The sequence below is a fragment of the Pocillopora verrucosa genome, chromosome 13, assembly GCF_036669915.1.
Source record: "Pocillopora verrucosa isolate sample1 chromosome 13, ASM3666991v2, whole genome shotgun sequence".
Lineage (NCBI taxonomy): Eukaryota > Metazoa > Cnidaria > Anthozoa > Scleractinia > Pocilloporidae > Pocillopora > Pocillopora verrucosa.
Genome location: NC_089324.1, coordinates 10,342,429 through 10,364,864, shown reverse-complemented (window position 1 = coordinate 10,364,864; position 22,436 = coordinate 10,342,429). Strand labels below are relative to the sequence as shown.

Sequence of the window (22,436 nt, the reverse complement as noted above, 5' to 3'; positions counted from 1 at the left end):
GTAAGTAGTGTAAGTGATCGTCTTGTAAATAAAATTGTTTAAAAAAAAAAAAAAAAAAGTATGAAAAAACTTCGCCTCCGCAAACAATAGCGCGAACGCCACTGCAATCAAGCATTGAAATTGAGATATCGACTTCCCAAGCTTTAGGATTGAGCGAATTCGGAAACGAAACCATTGGTAACCTTTATCACGGCAGGTTAATCGTAACACTCTTCGTTTGCAACAGAAACAGAAATAACAAGATCTTCTCAAAAATTTAGAATTCTGCCACGTGTACCGTTAAAGAAATGCAGTGTGTTGATCGGGAGCTCTTTTCAGAGCTCATACAATCCCCGGTCAACCCTGCTTTTTTAAATATGTCTCGACCGTTGACAAGTAGTTTAAACCGCAATTCTATCTTCGAATCAACGGAGAAGCTCTTTGGGAATGGCAAAGACTCCACAATCCCGACAAAGTGTTTCATGCTCTTCAGTGCAATTTGAGGAAAATCGGGTGTACGAGTTACCACGCTCGTGTAGGTAAAGCTCTTCACGGCAGAGTGGAATATGTTGTAAATTCATGAGGATGTCCCCGTCAGTAAAGACAATTAACACTGAATGGGATCATCTTGAAGAGGCAACTCCCGCATCTCAAAAAGTACTGACGATCATCTTCCAGTTTTCATACGAACAGCATAGGAATGTCGTTTGTGTTGGAACTCAGAGAGTAAGTGGGATATTTGTTTGGTTAACCCGGCAGAAGAAACGACGGCAAATTCTTATACAATACTTTTAGGAGGGATTCAGCCACGAAGATTCAAGTAAGCTATCAAAAATACTAGCAGCCTTCTATTCTCCCCTCGACCCGTTTAAGTCAAAGCTTTTGAAGTGTCAAAACGCCCTACTGAGGCCAACAAGAGTCAAGTGGACGTAAAGGTGTGATATGCAAAATAGAATGGTAAGTTTTTTCTGTTGACTGTTATTTCTGGAAACCGTCCTGCTTTTCCTTTCAAAGATTTCAGCCAAAATTTGTCTCTTCTGTAGCGTAAATAGGAACGAGAGTGAAAATAAATTCACGTAGAGGACTCGAGAGGTTCATAAAGAAGAACAATGCGTACTTCAAAAAAATTATTTGTTTGCAAAGTAACATCTAACTGATTATATTGTACATTTTTCAGTTACTGACTGACTGTAGTCCACTTGGAAAAGAAGTACTACTTTCAAAGCAAATCGGCTATGACGGGTAGTCCACATTCAGTTAAAAGGTGATAAAGATCACCCACTGTTATCTGATATTTTTGTGCAATGTAACCCAAAGCTGCATCAGCTGGATTCAAAATGCGATTGTCAAGGAAACGAATCTCTTCTGGGGTTAGTCTCAGTTGCTCTGCAAATATCTTCCACTCATCTCCACCTTCAACGTTAAACATAAAAGTCCTTTTTCAAGATAACTTAATTAAGAGAACAAAAGGAACTAATAGAATAAACAAGGATGGAACAGAATGGTTCAGGAAATATAGATCTTATTACGGGGAATTTTGGCGTGTAATATCGCAGAGTATTTAAATACGGCACAACTCGTAAAAATACTCAGCGATACTCCACACCAAAATGTCTAATAAGTTATTTATTCTCCAGCTGCCTTTTTTCTGCTAAGTGTTTCTGCAAATTTCTCATAAGGCAGGAAAAGCAAAGCGGATAGAGAAGCGTAGCGCGCGCAGCCGACTGGTGAAACAGCCTTTTTTACAGCATAAAATAAGCGTACCATATCGCAGGATATTTGTACTCGATTCGTGCGTTATTTGTACTCTACTTATTATTTTTCTGCTAAGTGTTTCTGCTCATTTCTCATAAGGCGGGAAAAGCAAAGCGGATAGTGAAGCGTAACGCGCGCAGCCGACTGGTTAAACAGGCTTTTTGACAGTATAAAATAACCAACTGTCTAAATAACCGTACCATATCGCAGGATATTTGTACTCGATTCGCGCGTAATTTGTACTCTACTTATTATTACTTTGCCTTGTGAATTTTTGTGCAACGTTCTATAACGATTATTCTATGTTTATTATGCTGAAAGAATGAAAGTGAGAATGAATACGAGGACAGGTGAGAGAGTAAGTGATGGAGGAAGGAAGATCGGAAGGAAAGGAGGGAAGGAGGCGAGAAGGAAAAACATGAATACGCTTATATGAAACATTGTCATGAAGAAAAACTCAATACTTTGTTTTGTCTTCTTACCGCTTAAGGTGATAGTGAGCTTTTTTAGTTGACTGAAAGGGATTCTTCGAACAAGAAGGCTTTCCGGTAACATTGGAGCTAGAAATAAGAAAATTTTATATGTATTTTCAAAAATGATAGAATGTTTAGGCACTCCAGCTAACAACCCAAAACGTTTCGGAACTTTCGGTTAGAGCTTAAATGATTTTAATCAAATTTTAAAAAGAGTTTTAGTTCACCCGCCCGGAGAAATTCTGTGAGAAAAACGGTTAGTAATTATCAGGGAGGAAATTGTAATTTACCACGGGAGAAAACGACAATTAAGCCAATGAATGGAAAATAAATTATCTTGAAAACGATTTGCAGGAAAAGCATTTAGGATTGTAGAACTTTCAATATGGGATATATTTTCGGCATAAGCTAACAAAAGAGTGCGAGTGCCATTTCGAGAATCAACGAGACGAGTTATGTTCCTAACGTTTTCATAATCTGGCGAGCCTTGGAGTGCTGAGTATTTGATAGATGTTATGATGACATAATCTTGCAATCAAAAAGTATACTTCAAAAAGCACAGCACGTTATTATTCCACGAACATACTCGACGGCTGAGTGTGGCGGTCATTAAAGTAATGTATATTTGAGTTTCCATATTAAAACTTACCTGTAGTTCCCGCCGGTACAATTTTTCTCAGCTCTTCAACTAGATCACTTCGGCTTGCATTGTTAGCCTTTCTCGCCAGGGTACGAATCAGTACCCTGGTATTAGGATCAGGGTCTCGCAAGACGGCGTCATTCAGATTTAATTTGTCTTCTAATTGTCGTACAAAATCTTTGCAATCATTCGACTGTGCCAAAAGGGTGTCTACAATCTCACAAGGGACAGAGAGAGTCGTAGCACCTTTCCCTAACAAAGCATATAATTTATTCATATATTAATATTGCTACACCTTATAGCTTTTTACCAGGTAGCCAGCATTCCGTAACAGATGGTTCTTTGAAAACTAAGCGAGTGTGGGCGAAATGACTACCAACAGAGCTAAATAAAGTGAAATCTGCGTAGGCGGACATGTCAGGTAAATCGACCTTTTCCGTATTGTTTCACGCAAGTTTGGTGTTTTAGAAGAACCTATCACCTATATTTCAACAGTTAACCTAATGATGATCAAAGTAATAAAGGAAGATACAAGAGAAAATTGACGAGAAAAAAAGCAGAGCACGCCTAATACTGGCGACTATCGTGCAAAAACTTCTGCGTACCTAAGTAAGAACCTCACCTTTCTCCAGGAACAAAAGTTCATCACAGTGATTACTACGTCCCACCTACGATGCGTAAATAGGAAGTGGTTAAAACGTTTTCGCATATTACTATTATTACGATTATATCACAAGAGTTAAAAAACTGCCAAAAACTCACGGGATAGTAATTTTTATCACTACATTCGCTTTGATTACTAGCTGATATAAAGTCTGAAAAATAAATTGTTTGTTGTATCATATTTTCCGTTAATTTTCTTTGAAATTCAATTACATTCGCCCCAGTAAACAGCCTTTCAAATTTCTTAATCAGATGTGTAAGCCATTGTCAAAGAATTGCTTTACTCGAATTATTTTATCTGCAATAGAGGCAATACTTTTTTCAGATGCAGCTTGTAATGATAATTACCCAGTTATCCTGAGATGAAAACCAAGGAGCCCAGCGCTCAAGGTTAAATCTGTTATTTAGCGCCGAAACAGATTCCATACAAAATGCATCTCCCTTGGATGCGCACAGTTCAGACTCGGACCAAAAGTGGAGGCATTCCTCTTGCTTGCAATTTAGACTTTGATGCCTTTCACAGTACTCGACGGCACTTTGTTCACGGCAGATTGGGCAGATGATACCCATCTTGTATCTCATACTGTTCAGCCAGCGGAACTGATTACGCATGCACTCCAGAATCAAGCCCAACTGTCTACAGACAACCCGGACACAGCTTAAATCATTTTCATTGTACAACTTGTTCATTGACTTCTGGGAGAGGGGTGACTGCAAAGCATTTACCGACTCATCATTTGCGTTACCCTGATGGTAGACAACCTCGATGTAAGACGAGTGACATAGAAGAATTACTGAGCACCCGGCATCTTGAGACGTGTAAAACCTGGAAAAGCCGTGAAACAACTTTAGGCGCTTTGAGCTCCAAAAACTCTCTTTTCCCCATTGAAAGAATTGTAAGACTAATCTGGGAAACAGGCCAGCAGGGACTTGACCAGATTCAAATTTTACAACGAGAGAAGGTATTTGCGCGGAGGAAACCAATTTCATGACACCCTCTGGTGCTTGTGACTTTAGCATGGAGGGTACGAGGAACTGCCTGTTACCTGAGACACCATGTGAAGGCCATGAACACAATAAGCTAAATCTCTCCATTAATGCAATTAATTTTTCAGAATTTTCTCTGCCGCCGATTAACTGAGGTTCCCAAACATGTTCCAAAAGCTTTTCCTCCAAGATTCCTTCTCTTTCAAGCTTCCTCCATAATCCTAAAAAGGGCTCCTCTTCCCAATGGTAGGGTTTTACGGTTATTACCTTCTTGAACACGTCAATTAACCACTGAGAATCTAGAACTACTAGATCATTTAGTTCTGCTGTGTCATCAAAATGGATCAAGATTCTTAGATCATGCAGAAAGTTGAGCAGCGTCTTGAAATCGTTTTCAGCACTGATGTCGCATTCCTGGTTTGCTATCCTTTTGGCTGTTTCGAGGGAAATAAAATTATACCCGCCCTTTTTCCAGCATTGGAGAGTTTTTTCGTACTTTAACCATTTAACTGGAATCACCTCTTTGATATGCGGCAATTTCTTAGCAGCAGCGAGAACATCCTTTCGCAGGCGGCCGACTTCTTGACACTCAGACTCGCGGCCGGACTTTGTATTATCTACACAATACATACCAAACAAATGGGTACCGTAAGGTCTCTCCTTCAAAGTTCCATACACTTCAGCTGCGAGCTTGCGTGCATCTCTGCCCTCGTATGGTTCATCAGCGTGAGTGCAGACCAAAAAGACCATTGGCAGTCGTTTTGGAAGTACCTCGAATTGAGTATCCATATCCTTGTCTTCGCTATATGCGGCTAGGGAAGCTAACGAATTCATCCAGAAATCTAGGTAATCCAAGTTAGTTTTTAGGTTAAAACTATCTTGAGACTCTGCGTATACTCCCTGCTTCATTAGCCGATTGGCTTTTGCGTTTGGGTTCCAGTTGAGGTTATAAACAAGAAAATAGATCGCTCTTGCTGTAAGGAAAAGGGGATGTGTTACATAGTAAACGGATTCTCCAGCGAAATCCCACAGAATTGAGTAGACATCGTCGGCCTCTACCTCTTTTCTCTTCTTTTTTTCTTTAAGTAAACTTTCAATTCTTGTAGCAATTTCTTCAAAATCTGATGCCTGTTCTGGTGTGGGGTTGGGTAAATCATCTTCGGGTTCCAATTTCTTTGGATCAGGAACTTGTCCTACCGGTGAACGAGTTTCATTAAAGCTACTTTCGGTGGATAACGGATCCTCAGTTTGCTCAATTCGAACAAGGCCACTCGACGAGTCAGTGGAAGTTGCCCCCAATACTAGATCATCGGTATCGTCAATATCATAGTCTTCTCCCTTGCCAAGATTGTGTCTTCTACTAATCTCATTGACAGTTTCTGTCGTCCTTAATGTGTCAGCAGCCAAACGTGCAGCATTTTGCTCAAACGAAATAGCTTCTTCGTCAACATCTCCTTCTTCATTCTTTTTTCCTGTCATCCACATTTCCGTGGTCACTTTGAAAGGGTTAGGATCGAAATCGATGCCCACAGTGCTCTCCTCCTCTGAGTTAAAGTATATGCCCTTCAACGATTTCTTCAAGCTAGTCTTTCCGGATCGGTCTTGTCCAACCAACATTAGCGGTACTCTCCTGTCACAGATTTTCCCTTCATCCAGGGCGTGGTAATAGGCTTGTTGAGCGAGAGGTCCCCTTGCAAGAATCTCTGGAGGAACTGCATGTTTGAAGGCAGTTAAGAAAAAACATTTATGATAGTAGCAAGGATATTGCAAGCTTTTTCAAAAGACTGACAAATCCGGGTGCGCGATAAGGCTGTAAAAGCAGTACATTGATTGCCGCTAATTTGATGGCCTAATGCTTTTGTCTTGTAGGTGTTACACAAAAAAGTCACCATGATAATAGTCCTAGCGTGCTTTGTGTAGCTTTTGTATACCGAGACAATTCTTCATTTATTTGTTATCACAGCAACATCGCGCAAGTGTACCACAGAAATATGTAATTTTTTGTCAAAGAAAAAGTATGAGTCTACGGCGTATATTCAATTTTCAGATATTGCGGACCATTATCTTTGACTTCACTAAACTGCAAAGAACCTATGGATGAAAAAAGGACCAATTCGCAAGAGTTAACCAAGTAAGGTAAAGATAATAGTGGATAGCAAAATCCGGTCTGGTGTTCAAATCCTCGTACTGAACTCAAATGTTTCTCTCTGTCTTACGATTGTGGCAAAAGAATGTAAGCATTGAAGCAATGTAATGAGCTGTACCTTGCACGGGTTGAAGGCTAACATAGTGCACCTCATGAATATGTCCCAGCACAAAAGGTTTGCTTTCGTCAAATGGACAATGTGGCGTAATGATTACATCATTGCTAAGAGATAGACTGCTGACCACACGAATGCACGTTTGAAAGTAGTTTGCTGCAGCACACAGAATCACGTGATCACCCCAAACGCCATCTTGTTCCATGCATTCTAGGTATTCAGTCCATGTTTGATGCCCATGGACAAAGTGAAACAGATCTGTTCCATCCGGCTGTAATAAAGATCAGTTAAAGAAGGAAACTTTAATAGGAACTTGAGCGCGTGGAGTACGAGTCAGGGAGTAATTTTGTCAGAATGGTACGAGACGACCGTTAATTAGCAATTAACTGTATAGTAACAAATTTTGGGTTTGAAACGTCTTTCAAAACCTCCGTGTATATTCCAAAGACTTTACAAACAGCAGGAAAACAACAAGAAAGATCCATCATTAAGAGAGTGACTAGAATTCTGTTATCTGATGAAGGTTTAAAGGGAACTTTATTTAAACTGAAATATTCAAATGACTAAAAACCATGATAGCGTGCTTCTTCGGACACACATTAAGTAATATGAATTTAATGGTAATCAACATCATTGTGTGGCTTCTTTAATAATGAAGTTAAATCTCCCAAGTTCCCTTTTCCACCAGGAGTACAAGCTGATATCAGAGCTCCTGAAAAACGACATGGATAATACTCATTCCGTACAGGAGGAGTAACAGTAATTCTGGTCACTTAACGTCGTGAACACTGGTATAGGTTCAGGTAGTGTTAGCCATGTGACCTGTTTTATCACTAAGTATTTATAATACTCTTAAAATAACATCACGTGACAGACTCTGTTAGAAATACATACATGGACTTACAAGTTTTGGGTTACTCCTGAGGTACTGCACCAAGATTTGTCTTAATTCGCCACTTGGGATTTTGATTCCCATAACAATTTCCAGTTGTTCGGACAAGGCATAGAACATGCAATTTCCTAATCCTTCATTGTCAGATATTCTGAAACCCCTGACTGATGCAATATTCCTCAGCCACAGTGATAGATCTGTTCTGCTCTTGACTTTGCTTGCATCGAGTTGCATCTGCTGAAGTTTCTGGATGATTTGGTCGAGAGAACCTATAAAAGACAAGGTTTTTATAAATCTAACGGCGACACAATCGTTTGCTGTAAAAAAGCAATCCTCCAACTACTAAGAGAAACTTTGAGGTAAAAAGGAAAAGAAGGGCTTAAACCACCGGACTTCCGCTTTTTTGTCCAACAAATCAGCCTTAAAAAGGATGTTCTAGCAGTCATTAAGTAACATTTTACGTTCGATATCTGCCCGTGAATGAATACACTAATAATCAAGAGAGAAGAAGCAGAGAAGAATAATTAACGGCGAAGTCTACACTCCGACATATCTGAGTAACTGGAAAAAAGGAGTCCTAGCAAAAAATGACGGGCTTCGAAAAATGATCTGATGTATTTCCTCTATCGTATGAATATGCAATTATTCCAATGTTGTGTCGAAAGGCAACAGTATTGTGAAATGAGCATAGACCGGTCTTGATAGGGGACAGCATTTAAACTTTGGTTTCGTTTTGAGAAAAAGCAAAAGAATGCCTCAAGGCAATTTGTGGTAGTTTCCAATTAAAAAGGGGATGAATTTCAAATTGCTAAAAGAAATAAATAACACTAAACCATCTGTCCGGATCAGAAAGTGGAAGAAAATCAAATTTGTTCCTACACGTCTTACGTCTATGACTGAAGAGTGCAGGGGTATAAATAACAACATGTCTAATTCGTAAGGAACATAATCATAAGTCCCGCACGAAGTTTTCACGAAGCCTAACTGGCCTGAAGTCGAACGTTAAGGTAAGGAACTGTAGAAGCTCCTTAAGGATGTCAATTATCATGTGTTATTAATATTTTATCACTCACCTAGGGTCAGTAATGAATCAACTTCAACCAGCTGAGTTTTGAACCTTGTTTCTTGTCTTTTAGAATCTAAAAAGATAGAAAGGAACTTTTGTTTAATATCACAGCAATCAACAAGAGGATAACATAGGAGGATAACTCAACTGATTATTATTCATGTTAACATTTTTTTTGAGATATTCATGCTTTCCATCACAGTTAATGAGAGACCGAGTAAGCCAAGTAGCCCTAAAACACTTTTTGAAGGATATTCAAAACATTCTCACCATGAACTATGTCCCACATCCTCTCCACAAGAATGTCACACTGTTTCTCCCAGCTAAACTTCTCTTCATAGGAAATCCTCAGTTGTTGAATAGATTGAAGTCGAACTGAACTTTCCATCTGTCGGATACCAGCAATTGCCTTTGCCCACTCCCCAGGGTCCTCAGACTCCACCACGAATGATTTGCCTGATGGTACAGTGCGCAGTGCTTCACCAAATCCTGAGTTGCCACTGACAAGAATGGGAAGACCAGCAGATAACGCTTCTAACGCCGTCAAACCAAAACCCTCTGTTCTGGAGGGCATGATGCAGAGATCAACTTCACAAAATAGTTCTTTCAATTTCTCTTTGCTTTGAACGAACTTTCTCACGATCAGCTGGCTTTTATCAATTCCACTCTTCAGCAAATTTGCTGCAACCTCATCCTGTTTACCGTCAGGTGCACCGACGAATATGAGACTGTAAGACCTGTCTTTTAGTTCATATATTGCTCTGGCAGAGATATCGTAGCCTTTAAGACTAAAGTCCTCTGAATCACCACGGCCGAACGTCAGTACCTTGAACTTGTTACTCTCCTTTTTTGCTTGTTTTACGTCAAAGAACTCACGGAAAGTTCCAGGAGTCAGTTGAAGGATGTCTTCCTGACTCTTGCATGAGCGGAGCTGAGTGGAGAAAGCGTCTGTTAGCTTTGGTCCAACTGCTAGCACAGCATCTGCCAACTTACACAACTCCACTTCAGTTAAATTCTTCTCTTCACCTTTGGAAATAGCCTTGGGATAGTTTTTGTACATTGCAAGATTAACATGATTATTATTCATGTTAACATTTTTTTTGAGATATTCATGCTTTCCATCACAGTTAATGAGAGACCGAGTAAGCCAAGTAGCCCTAAAACACTTTTTGAAGGATATTCAAAACATTCTCACCATGAACTATGTCCCACATCCTCTCCACAAGAATGTCACACTGTTTCTCCCAGCTAAACTTCTCTTCATAGGAAATCCTCAGTTGTTGAATAGATTGAAGTCGAACTGAACTTTCCATCTGTCGGATACCAGCAATTGCCTTTGCCCACTCCCCAGGGTCCTCAGACTCCACCACGAATGATTTGCCTGATGGTACAGTGCGCAGTGCTTCACCAAATCCTGAGTTGCCACTGACAAGAATGGGAAGACCAGCAGATAACGCTTCTAACGCCGTCAAACCAAAACCCTCTGTTCTGGAGGGCATGATGCAGAGATCAACTTCACAAAATAGTTCTTTCAATTTCTCTTTGCTTTGAACGAACTTTCTCACGATCAGCTGGCTTTTATCAATTCCACTCTTCAGCAAATTTGCTGCAACCTCATCCTGTTTACCGTCAGGTGCACCGACGAATATGAGACTGTAAGACCTGTCTTTTAGTTCATATATTGCTCTGGCAGAGATATCGTAGCCTTTAAGACTAAAGTCCTCTGAATCACCACGGCCGAACGTCAGTACCTTGAACTTGTTACTCTCCTTTTTTGCTTGTTTTACGTCAAAGAACTCACGGAAAGTTCCAGGAGTCAGTTGAAGGATGTCTTCCTGACTCTTGCATGAGCGGAGCTGAGTGGAGAAAGCGTCTGTTAGCTTTGGTCCAACTGCTAGCACAGCATCTGCCAACTTACACAACTCCACTTCAGTTAAATTCTTCTCTTCACCTTTGGAAATAGCCTTGGGATAGTTTTTGTACATTGCAAGTTCTTTGGGTGCATTGTGCACCACCTGAATCCACTTGCAATTGTGAGACTTTCTGATGACTTGGGCTTGCTTACCAAGCTTTGCACCATGACCCAGCACGAAGTCAATGTCAAGGTCTCTTGGTGGGAAACTCAACCAATCAAGAGGATCACTAAAGCCAACCAGTTTCTTAGCTTCCTGGATAGAAACATTGTGACTTGATGCCTTTCTCCTCTCGTCTTCAAAACAGGCAAACTGTGGGACAAGGAGAGTAACGTCCACCTCAGAGTGCTTGGCCAACTGAATGGCAAGCTGTCTGTTGATGGTGGACAAGCCCCCCATTGACGAATTCCACTCACTGCCGAGGAGAGTCACCTTCAATCCTGTGGCAGACTTCATTCGACTGATTTGACTTGCCTCACCATGTGATCTAGCAGCTACATATGAAGAGGGAAAACCCTTAAGAAAAAATGGGTCGAATAAGATTATGATAATCATATAAAAAACTTTGGGTGTGGTCCTATAAATTTATGTTGATCAATACTCTACCAAAGAAAAACAAAAGAGTATAAAATTAAAAAATAATTCTGTCAATAATTAATCACAACACTGTTTTTGGATTGAGAAAGAGATTTTTTTCCAGTTTACAAAGTAACCCAAAACATAATCAGCAGAAATGAACGTGATTTGAAAGGTTAAAGGGAAAGAATCACCAAAAAGAGTTTTTATTTCCTATTGAGGGCCTCAAACTCAGTCACTTCTGGCTGGTTAACGTTTTATTTTGTAATCTGCCTTCAAGGTACCAAAGTTAACATAGAGCGTGATTATACACTTGAACGTTCTAAGTAAGGCTATCTTTTTGGGATGTTCCAATCCAAGACCTCTCCCTCACTAGTAATGAAAGCATCCGTTAAAACTCTTTCATAGCCCAGCACGTCACCTTACCTTGAGTATTTCAAACCAATTGCTCTTCAGAACTTCTGAGTTTTTTATCAGTGCTAATAAAAGGAGGCAAAACTGGACATTAGCGTCTACTACAAGCTTTTAATGAGGAACAGCTGACAAAGTACAACTAAGTTAGCTATGTTGCTACAAACAGGAATCCCGAAATATCTATTTCCCAATAATCACCGCAAATTACATTCAAACCCCTTTGCGTGCAGATCATCACGTTCAGGAACATTACCACCTTTAACACTGCCAAAAACTATTGCATAGGTAGGCTTTAAAATTGATCTAAGAGTATTGTAACTGCAATAATATCACCAATTACCACTGAAACAAACATCACTTTCCTATAATTTATCAGAGAAGAGATGTAAAATGTAGCAGAACTCCTAACACCTTACATTCCCCATCTATCAGCGCTTCCAAAACTCTTACCACATGAGAACTACAACCATCACTAACAATCAAGTAACACAAAAAATCAAGTCATGCTCAACACAATAAAAAGCAAAGCCATAGGCATTAAGCCAATACCATTAACACTGAAACCATAGTCACCTCAACTGGAAAATAATGACTCCTTTTAATTAAAGAATCTCCAGTAATTTAAGAGCAGCTCCAGTCTCCAGAGCAAGGACAAGTCCAACAAAAATTCCGCCAGCATCACAAAGATCTGACCATTGTCAGTGTGACTATTATACCTAAACCTGAAAACCTCCAGAACTCCAATATGATCCACAAGCAGACACAAATATATAAACCACAGTGTAACATCAAAGCAAGACAACGCAACCTCCATGTAACAACCTGCAAAGGTCACTGCACCAACTTAGTTATTTGAAGCATAATTGTAGAAGTATCATCCATCACCGCCCCAACAAAGACAAAAACTACATAGTTAAAAGCAAAATACACTGTGTTCAGAAAATTGTGATCAATATGGTTATCAGTTTCTTACCAGTTCAGCCAATAGAACTCACTCCAAAACTAGACCAGGAATACCAACACAACAAATACTGGCAAAGAAACCCAACAAATAGCCTTGTTCCACATGCAGCATCAAAAGAAAGGGGATGCAACCTCCATCTGCAACTGAACCTCCAAAGACAAAGCAACTAAATGTGGTTACTAGCATGCAACAGAGCTGCCCAAGCATCATCCATCACCATGTACTATCATAAGACCAGTAAGAACGTAAATTCTAAAACTGGAGCTAAATTCTGGTAAGATGTTTACCACCTGTGGGGTGAACATTATTTTACCAGAAGAAAGATGTTTTTATTCCCTGTCATCTGCATGGGACAAAGAGGAAAATCTGAATCCCCATGAGAAGTTGAAGCCAGTACCAACAACTATCAGTTGATGGTGAGCAAGGCCATTAATTACAAGGTTCATATTTGGCGCCCCTACCACAAAGTACTGTAAGGTCATCAACACCTCAAATTAATTATTTGGTCAACCAAATTAACCAACTTGGTAACTAGACCTTTTCCATACTCCAGAGAAATCAGTAAATTTTCTCTTCTAATCTGTCAACAAAATCTCAACCTCATGTACAAATTGCATTGCTTTGGGTACTAGAAAAAACCCATACAAAAAGATTTAACCATTTCATTCTCTCAAGACTTACAACACAAACATTAAAAAATAAAGAGTAGAATAAAATAAAGTTCTCTAATTGCAAACAAAGTCCTGCACTCTCATGAAAAAAGTTCTCCCTAGTCACAAACATAGTCCTGAAATCTGACAGGTGGCCTAACAACTCATCACACGGATAGTAATTAACTCTGGTTAAGGGCTCTGTTGCTGACTTTTTGGTTCTGTGGTGACTCTCATGAAGTGTTTCCAAAACTCTCTCTCTCAGTTTGGTTGGAACAACCATTCTACTACCCCACATTGGAGCTCCCTAATGAGTCCTGAGTTCACTTTTGCTGTGGGCAAAGGGAATGAGCTCGGTGTGAGCTTCTGCTTCCTGCAATCCCGTCTGTACAAGCTCTAGAACACAAGAAAGTATTGGGTCTCTACAGGTCTGCTTTCTCAGCTCTTTTTCTGTGACAGGTAAGGCCTCGCCTGCAGCTGTATGAAACATTTCCACTTCATCTGGCTTGTCATCTGGTGCCCGTGCATGAGGAAGACAAGAGAGACTGTCACAATTAGCATGCTGTGTTGTACCTCAGAACTCAATACAATATGAAAAAGCAACCAGAAAAAGGTACCAACATTGTACTCTTGCTCCTGCCATAACTAGCACCACCTTCCCCAGATCCATTATGTACTTCAAGAGCTGATGGTCAGTCACCAGGGTAAAATTACAACCTTCCAGGTAGGTTTAGAACTTCTTCACCCCACAGACAAGGGATAGGGCTTCCTTTTCAATATGTGAGTATTTCTTCTCTGTTTCAGACAGAGATCGGGATGCATAAGCAATGGACCATTCTTCTCCCTGTAATGTACGGTGTCTTAAGACAGTCCCAAGACCATATGAGGAGCTGACTGTGGCTAGAACTAAAGGCAGTTAGGAGTCATAGTGCATCACAAACTTGTATTGTGACAACAAGACAACATTTCTTTCACCACCCTTAAACAGGTGTCTTCCTTGGTTCCACACAACCACCTCACACTATTCTGTAATAACCGATGGAAGGTAGGAATTTTGCATAATACTGGACCATGCTAAGGAAGGCGCACAGCTGTGTGACATCCTGAGGCTTTGGCATCTCGGTGATGGCTTTTACTTTCCTAGGAGATTGGTGTTGTTCTTCTGCAGAGATGATGTCCCAAATACTCCACAGAGCTTCCAAGAAATATACACTTTTCCCAGTTGACCTTCAAACCATACTCTTCAAGCCTCCTCAACATTGCAACAAGCTACTCAAGGTGTTCCTCCATGGTCCTGCCCGTTACAGTGATGTCGTCCAGGTAGCAAGAAACCCCTAAAGTGCCTTGTAGGACCTTGTCCATGGCCTTTTGCCAGATGGCTAGTGCTGAAGCCACACCATACTGCAAATGTTGGTACTAGTACAAGCCATGGGTTGTGTCAATGGTAAGGAAAGGCCTAGATTGTTTCTCAACTTCCATTTGTTAGTAAGCATGACACATGTCTAGCTCACTGAATAATGTACACCATCAATGCGGGGAAGAGGGCACTCACTGATTTCCAAATGGGGGAATAATTGTCACCTTGAAATCACCACATACCCTTACACCACCATCTTTCTTCACAGGAGTCACAATTGGGGCTGCCCACTTTCTGATTGCTACCTTTTTAATAACTCCTTCAGCCTCTAGTCCTCTCAAAGCCTCATTCACTACTGGTTTGTGAGCAAATGCAATTGGGCAGGCTCTCCAGAGTCAAGGCTGAGCATCTTGTTTTAGCTGTATCCATGCTTGAATATTCTTCATCTTGCCCAAACCTTCACAGAAAACACTAACATGTTTGCTCAACACATCTTCCAGGACAGGAATGGTGTCTGATGTTTCTGACTGAAGTAAGGCCAATCCAGCTGAACAGATTCCAACAATTCTCAGTCAGAGAGAAAGGGTCCCTCATTTTTCATTACATAAATTGGAAGTTCCTTAGACTGTCCTCTGTATTGAACAGTTACATTGTGAAACTCCATAGGTTTCACAGACACGCCTGTGTAGGTACACAACTTCACAAGGGTGTCCTTCAAGGGAACATGACACAAGTACTTCTGATATACTGAAATATTTTTTTCCTATTTTTACTGTCAGAGACATGGTAAAGGTGCCCATAGTCACCGCCCTCCATGACATTTGTCCTAGCATCAGTTACTTATTGGAGAGCTGACGTTTTCCTACATGCTCGCCATGTGTCCAAGTATGCCACAGTGGTAACAGCGCTCTTTGATAAATGGGCACTTTTGAGAGTTATGTGATTCTGTACATTTGTAACAAGGCTTGGGCTGTCTAGTGTCTCTACCCTGGGAACCTTGAGCCTTTTGTGATGACATGAGTGAAGCTCGATCCTCCCCAACCTTAACAGAGTCAAGTTTATTTGTTGATTTGCCTGACCGTTGTTCTCCTTGGAGCACTTGAGCATCTTTACTAATGGCTTGATTCGTGTTGATGTTCAGCACTTTGTCCGGCATTTCCTGTTGAGCCTTAGTCAACTTCAAACATGATTTGTGTTTACTGCCTGTGCTTGACAGAAAAAGATCCTGGCCTCGTCAATTGTTGTGTATTGACCCAATGTCCAGAAAACAAGACAAAGATCAAGATGGGGTTTTTTAATCTGCCAACAAAACCTCAACCTCATGTACAAATTGTGTGGTATTGGGTTCTAGAAAAAACCCAAATGGAAAGATTTAACACTAACAGCCTTTTTTCCCTAAAGCCATGTTCTTAACCAATTAAATCAAAATTAAAGTACCATCATAAGTCGAGTACATGGCTCCCTGTTGCAGCACCCAGTTTTACAAAGGACCCATTTAGTTTTTTTGTAGCCTTTTAACTCTTACAATTTTATGGCCTATTTTATATTGTTGCTATCACTTTAGAACAATTAGAAGTACATGTATTTTCTTGGTATTGCTGATTTCCTATGTCTTTAAAAAGATCAGCTAGAAACATGTTACGTTGCAATTATGATTGGAATGTGTTCCATCATTGATTCCTGATTTGCATTATATTGCAATCTGTTGTCCTTTAGTATAATTAGTTGATTCACTGCATTATATTTAACTTTCTGTTCAATTATTGGCAATAAATCATCGTTAATCAGAGTTGCTTTTTCTGTGATCTCTTAAGCCTTTTCAATCAGTAAGCATTTTCAGCAAAAAAGTTAAACACGACAGGTTGTTGACAAGTGACCTTTGGGTCTTCAAAAGTTGCCATGAACCTGGCATTACAGCAGCTCTCACCACCATTGTAAGGATAAGTGCAACAACCCCAGCCATTTGTTACTAGTACTAAAGCCATATTTTCTAGCTGCCTCTAGCCCATATCTGCAGCTGGCAGGGGTTGTAGTGCTTAAAAGTTAAAATCTATCATTACCTAACTCCTTGAAAAATGAACCAGATGCTCTTGGGCATAACTAATTACCAAGATCCTTTAACAAAGAAAGATATACATCTATACAATTGCATGACCAGACTTAGCATCCATGCTAGCTGTCCTGAGGCAACTGCTTCAATTAATAAAACTGAAAAGCCCCATAAATGTAACACCACTTGGAATCACATGCAAGAATGGTTGATATGTACACTCACATGAAACTTCTACAGGGCAATGCAGCCCTCCTATGATGACAGCAACCAGACAAAATCTTAAATGACTACAGAGCTTACAAGGAATATCATACACCACCTGACTCTCAAAAGTAGATCAACTATATAATGAGCATCACAGTAACTTCATTTTGGTAGAAGATTGAACAGTTGCAGTAAAAATCAGAGATTACTTTGCAGGTTGACCACTATGTAGCACCTGCAGTTCTATGACCAAACCTAACACTGTACCAGGTTACCAATATTTGCACAAACTCACCATGGTAACAGCTAATTGCTAAAAGGTACCTAAAGGACTAGTTAGGATTAACTTGGCAAAACCTATGATAGACATTCCACATGAATGTACCAATCTCCAAAGACATGCAAGCATGGGATAATAATTGCTAATCCATGTGCTTTCTCAAGGATGGAACCAGCTCTCTGCACATTTTCCAAATTCCACCAGAATTTTGGCAACTTTTTCTTGGAGTATTTCCACATGTTTGTTGCCATAATCATCAATCACAACACAATTTTAGGTAATTAATATAACGCATGGTTCTTGACATAACATATAACCAAGCAAAATAATTAATACTCAAATGAATATGAGTGAAATGAGAGCATGCAGAATTTGAAAGGTATGGAAAAAGGACAACTATTCCCAACAAATAAATTATACTGATTGACAAAATGAAGGGAAGTTTCCAAAAAAAAAAGTGAAAAACAGCAGTAAGTCCACCTACCATTTATAGAATTTCCCAGGTTCAGAAGAATCAGACCCTTGAATCAGACACTTGGATCAGGGATAATGTCAGAAAGTCTGAAAAGGGAAGCAGCAGAACAAATTCATATATGTGCACTGGGGTTAAAGAAATGAATATAGAAGCTATCCTTGTGGTTAAGAACACTACTGAACTAGTCCTTGGTATCACAGCTCTAGGTTGTTGGTTCAAATTCTGTATGGGCCTGAATTTTTTTCAGGCCTTATTTCAACTATGACTTCAGCAGTGTTCATAACTGTGAGGATTTCTTCAACTGCAGTGCACATATATGATTTCTCTATATTACTGTCATTATTCACCTCTTGGAAGGTTTATTTGCATCCAACATTGTGACCAGCTCCCAGTTGACTTGTTAGCTGACAGTTGATAGAGAGCTGCACTGGTATTGCAGAGGTTATGGGTTCAAATCCCATACAGGCCTGAATTTTTTTTCTACTAGTTCAGTAGTGTTTATAACTGTGAGGATTGCTTTCATATGCAGTTATGAAAGATAATGACAGTCACAAATAAGAGCACTAACAGGCGCCACAAGGTTAAAAGTGGTATTAACGGCTACAGTATATAATTATTAACTAATAAAAGTGATCTAGTTTTATCAACTGAGTTGAAAACATAAATTGGCCACTTATTTTAAAGAGTTTAAAAGCTGACGTTTTTTGACCCAATCGCTCTGACAAAGGACTGATACTTGAAACATCAGCTTTTAAACTAGTTTACGGTGGCCAATTTACCTTATCAACTCAGTTGATAATACTAAATACCCTGTTAAACTCTCCCACTGACACAGCACCACAGTTTCTTTAGAAATTTACCCCATTTATTTATGTAATTATCAAAATTCAACTGGAATTAAAAAAAGAAAACAAATAAAAAACCACCATGATCCACTTAGGCTGATCAAAGACAAAACCTTGCATCAGAGTGAGCAGTTGCATCCTACACAGGTCATTACCCAAAAAAGACAACCAAAGCAACTTCTTAATCATTAGATGCTTCTCAGCTGCAAGTTGAAATTTAATAAAACATGGTGCAGCACACTATTGAAGGATCACAAAATTCAATTTATACTCCTGAGTGTTAATTCTAAGGATCAATGAAACCACTAGGATAAAATTGATGCAAATTAACCATCTTATTATTTTAACCTTATGTTTCATATTCAAAGCAAAATGATATTCATAAAAAAGGAATGGCACATGATAACTCTTTCATTCCCATGAGAATAAGAGTCTCAAATTACATACTTGGTCTCAAATTACATACTAAAAAACAGTGATTGCGTTTGTCTTTGAGAACAATAGAATACGCGACAATACGTACAAAAAATACTTTTATACATTCACGATAAATAAAATTATATTTACCAATGGTGAAAGGAAAAAGGAACGACCTAACTTCTTCGGAATGTTCAGTCAAAATCTGCCGATTTCTACCGCTTTCATCGCCATATTGGAAATGGAGCTACCACAATGCAACGCGATCGGAGTGCGCACACCGCCTGACCCGAAACGTAGTAACACAGACATGCAATGAAAACTAACTTCGCAATGCGTTTCTCGGCGTCAGGAAGAAGCATCGTTTCCAAAAGGTTGAAACAGGATTCTTTTTAGGGTGAGCAATTCGTTCCCATGTTTTCTGGTCGTCCTGAGAGAGAACGAAAGGAGTCACAAAGGGAGGATACTCAAGCAGACGCAGAGGAGGGTACAGAGGAGGGAGTTGTTCATGACATGCGCAGATTACATTGTGTTATCTGAAACTTAGTAACACGACTTCGTCTTTTGACATGGATAACAGTGATGGTAAAGCAAGCTTAAAACGGCAGAAATCGCCAGAAACTACGACGGATACACAGGGCATGAGTAAGTTTTATTGATTTTAGGTGTAAAATATTCATATTTCGAAATATTTATCGTTGTAAATCGACCCTATTTCGTTCCCCATACTATTCTTTGTAACGTGTTCAAATCTTCAACGGTTCCTCTCGTAGCTTAACACCGAGTCACACAACGCGTGACGCATTCATGAATTAATCGAGACGTGAGCTTGGGCCGCCTGTGGTCACATAGGGTGGATACTCAAGCAGGCTCAGAGGAGGGAACAGAGGAGGGAGTTGTTCATGACATGCGCAGATGACATTGTGTTACCTGAAACCTGGTTTTTTTTTATTATTTTTTTTTTCAGTATATTTGGGCGCGCTAGCCTTAAAAACCTGGCCAGAAACTCTTACCTTCCGAACTCGTAGTTGCGACTAAATCCTAATCAAAACCTCCCTTCTTCTCATGACTAATTGTTGGAATCTGATCGGCAGAGCTACGCTGTAAAACAAGCCTTTGAATTTGTTCCTTTGACATCTTCATCATCGCCCCTCCCAAAGACTGGCTGGACCAGAAGGACTGACATAGATGGACCTGATCAGAATATTGTACACAATTAACACACACAGTCGCATAGTCTTACGGAGGTTAATCAAAGAAAAGTAAGAAACTCTGTGGTTAGTTTTCAATTAATGGATGATTACGTTCAGATATATTCAGCTGCAGCTACAAAGGAAAAGGATAAAATTTGCCAAAAAAAAACCTCATAAAGCTCCACTGAAGAATTATTGAACGTACTCCTATTACTTGCAATTTATCTGTGCAAGCTCAAGTAGTGAAGATAAAATCTGAATTGACCCTTGGGTTGAACACTCAGAAAGATTAGCTTCATACTGTTAACGGCTGCTCATTATTTATCGCTTATGGGGGCTGGATAATTTTGGCGGTCAATTTTTTATAGTCTCCCATAAAACTATGTCAGCGACGATTGATCACTCTCCGTTCATTGAAAACCATGGGAATCGCACCCCCCTCCCTTAAAAAAAATATCCTCCTTTCCTCGGTGATAGATAATGTCTGGGGTAAGACAAAGGGGTAAGAATGATGGCGTAGTACACTTCCAGCCTGTGTGGTCAGGTAATTAACGGGGGGATCATGGCTCTTGTAGGGTAAGGAGTGGATGACGGGGTGGGAGGAGAGGGGTTGTACGAGAAGTGAGGGAGCAGAGCAGCATTGCTTTAGCAGCAGTCAATTTCCTATCCTTCCCAATCCCACTGTTATGTTTTTGTTGGGGATAAAATTACAATGTTTGCGACTTTTTGTTTCCTTTACACGTGTTTGCAATTAGAAATTAAAAACTAAACAGAAAAAACCCTTATTTAGTTGTGCTCCAAATCGTCAATTGTAACCACTACCTGTTTTTTAGATCACTCCACTGACTAACTGTTATCCACGTAGTCCCGATTATTCGATAACAACTGCATAAATCTCCATCCGACGGATGATGCAGCATTCTTTGTTAACACTTAAGCGCTGGATGGTGATGTATCCATTTGATAGCTTTATCCGCCCTTTGAACAACTGGGTCCTGTTCTATTATAGAATCAATTAAATTTTTTTTAAGCATTTTATGACATCGGAGATGTCGGTTTACGTATTGAAATTTGTTGTCTGCATATGTGATGTAAGTGAAAACACTTTATCAGCTCTATGTTTAAGAGGGCTCCTTTATAAAATTTCTTTATACGATTTGGTTACAGTCTTTTGGACTAAGTTCTATCCGCAAGTCTCTATCAGAAAGATTTTATAATTGTTATAAATCCTTATCTTCCTGCAGCCGGCTGATTTCCCCAGGGGTTTTATAACAGGTAGCCGGAAACCGACAATCATCCCTTCATTTCTGGGGCAATGCTTCCTCGCCTGCCAAATCGCATATCTTCTAGCTAGTCATTAAGTCCCAGGCCTTTGTGGAAACAAGCATCCGCGGGCAATACATCACCATTTTAGAGTAATCCGCAACACACTTTGTTTACCTTACCCCTAATGTGTCCCCACCTCGCTCCTATTGTCCATCCTCCTCTCCCCCCAAACAACTCCCATTCACAAAGGTTTAAGCGGTCAATTTTCATCAAATGGCTCTGCAGATCGCCTCAGAACTAAAAATTGTGTTGTTTTGGTTTATATTGAAAGAAAGGCGCTCGAAACTTGGAAAGAATGGAAGGAATGTTACTGCTCGTAGATGATACATACCTATGATATTCCTTTAACAACAAAACTATAAAAACAACGGCGTGTTATACTTCTTCTTTTCCTCTAAGGTAAATACCTCAGGAGCACAGGCATCAACTTAAAGGAAGAAAACATGACAAAGGTAGCTGTTATAACTTGCATGTAATCTTATCAAAGTGCAACTAAGGACAATTAAAAAAATAACTCAAGAATTTTTCCATGCGTTCACTTAAAGAAAAAGTTACAAAAAGTTAATTTAAAGGAAAAGCACAAAAAGAAAAGCCAGTCACTTCAATTTTTCATCCAGAAGTCCGTTCAAGTCACTTGTAGTTTCGTTCACATTTGTTAATATATAGATTTAGCCAAGCCTAAAAGCGGAGCTCACATTTTTTTCCCGCACGTCTCAAGGGCACAGCACCTTGCCCCGGTCAGGACTAGAACCCGGGTCGTCCGACTCGGAGCCCAGTGCACTGACCACTGGACTACTGGACAAAGCCGTGGCGTTGGCGTGCCCGCGGTACAGTTGACCACGCATGCTAAAAATAGCACCCTGTACGGTCGTACGGTCGTACATCCAAATTCTTTTGGCTTGATGGGTTACTACTATTTTGTATAATTATGGGGCTACGCTCTGCGAGCTCCGCTACTATTGTAAAACAAATCTTAACTGGTCAGAGTCTTGTTGACTTTTATTTCCTTAGCAAAAAATGGAGCATCGGCATCACTAATACTATCGTAAGACC

General features: G+C 39.9%; 2 protein-coding genes across 4 annotated transcripts; both read right to left on the bottom strand.

The window, feature by feature from the left end:
• Nucleotides 1-26: 26 nt before the first annotated feature.
• Nucleotides 27-9,803, bottom strand: LOC131784186 (uncharacterized). The gene is made up of 9 exons (XM_066160656.1): nucleotides 8,987-9,803; nucleotides 8,724-8,789; nucleotides 7,663-7,919; nucleotides 6,762-7,029; nucleotides 3,859-6,209; nucleotides 3,470-3,515; nucleotides 2,857-3,099; nucleotides 2,217-2,294; nucleotides 27-1,392 (listed from the first exon to the last, which is right to left on the bottom strand). The coding sequence occupies exons 1-9, from the start codon at nucleotides 9,801-9,803 to the stop codon at nucleotides 1,199-1,201; spliced, it is 4,320 nt and encodes a 1,439-aa protein (XP_066016753.1). The 3' UTR covers nucleotides 27-1,198.
• A 70-nt stretch (nucleotides 9,804-9,873) lies between these two features.
• On the bottom strand, nucleotides 9,874-19,097 carry LOC136277872 (D-inositol 3-phosphate glycosyltransferase-like). Of its 3 annotated transcripts, XM_066160657.1 has the most exons (5): nucleotides 19,015-19,062; nucleotides 17,950-18,118; nucleotides 17,612-17,688; nucleotides 11,632-11,684; nucleotides 9,874-11,145 (listed from the first exon to the last, which is right to left on the bottom strand). In XM_066160657.1, the coding sequence occupies exon 5, from the start codon at nucleotides 11,083-11,085 to the stop codon at nucleotides 9,874-9,876; it is 1,212 nt and encodes a 403-aa protein (XP_066016754.1). In that variant the 5' UTR covers nucleotides 11,086-11,145; nucleotides 11,632-11,684; nucleotides 17,612-17,688; nucleotides 17,950-18,118; nucleotides 19,015-19,062. The 3 variants fall into 3 exon arrangements, with proteins under 3 accessions (XP_066016754.1, XP_066016755.1, XP_066016756.1); XM_066160658.1 differs by lacking the exon at nucleotides 17,950-18,118 and having other exon boundaries at nucleotides 19,015-19,097; XM_066160659.1 differs by lacking the exons at nucleotides 17,612-17,688; nucleotides 17,950-18,118; nucleotides 19,015-19,062 and having other exon boundaries at nucleotides 9,874-11,123; nucleotides 11,632-11,685.
• Between the last annotated feature and the right edge of the window lie 3,339 nt (nucleotides 19,098-22,436).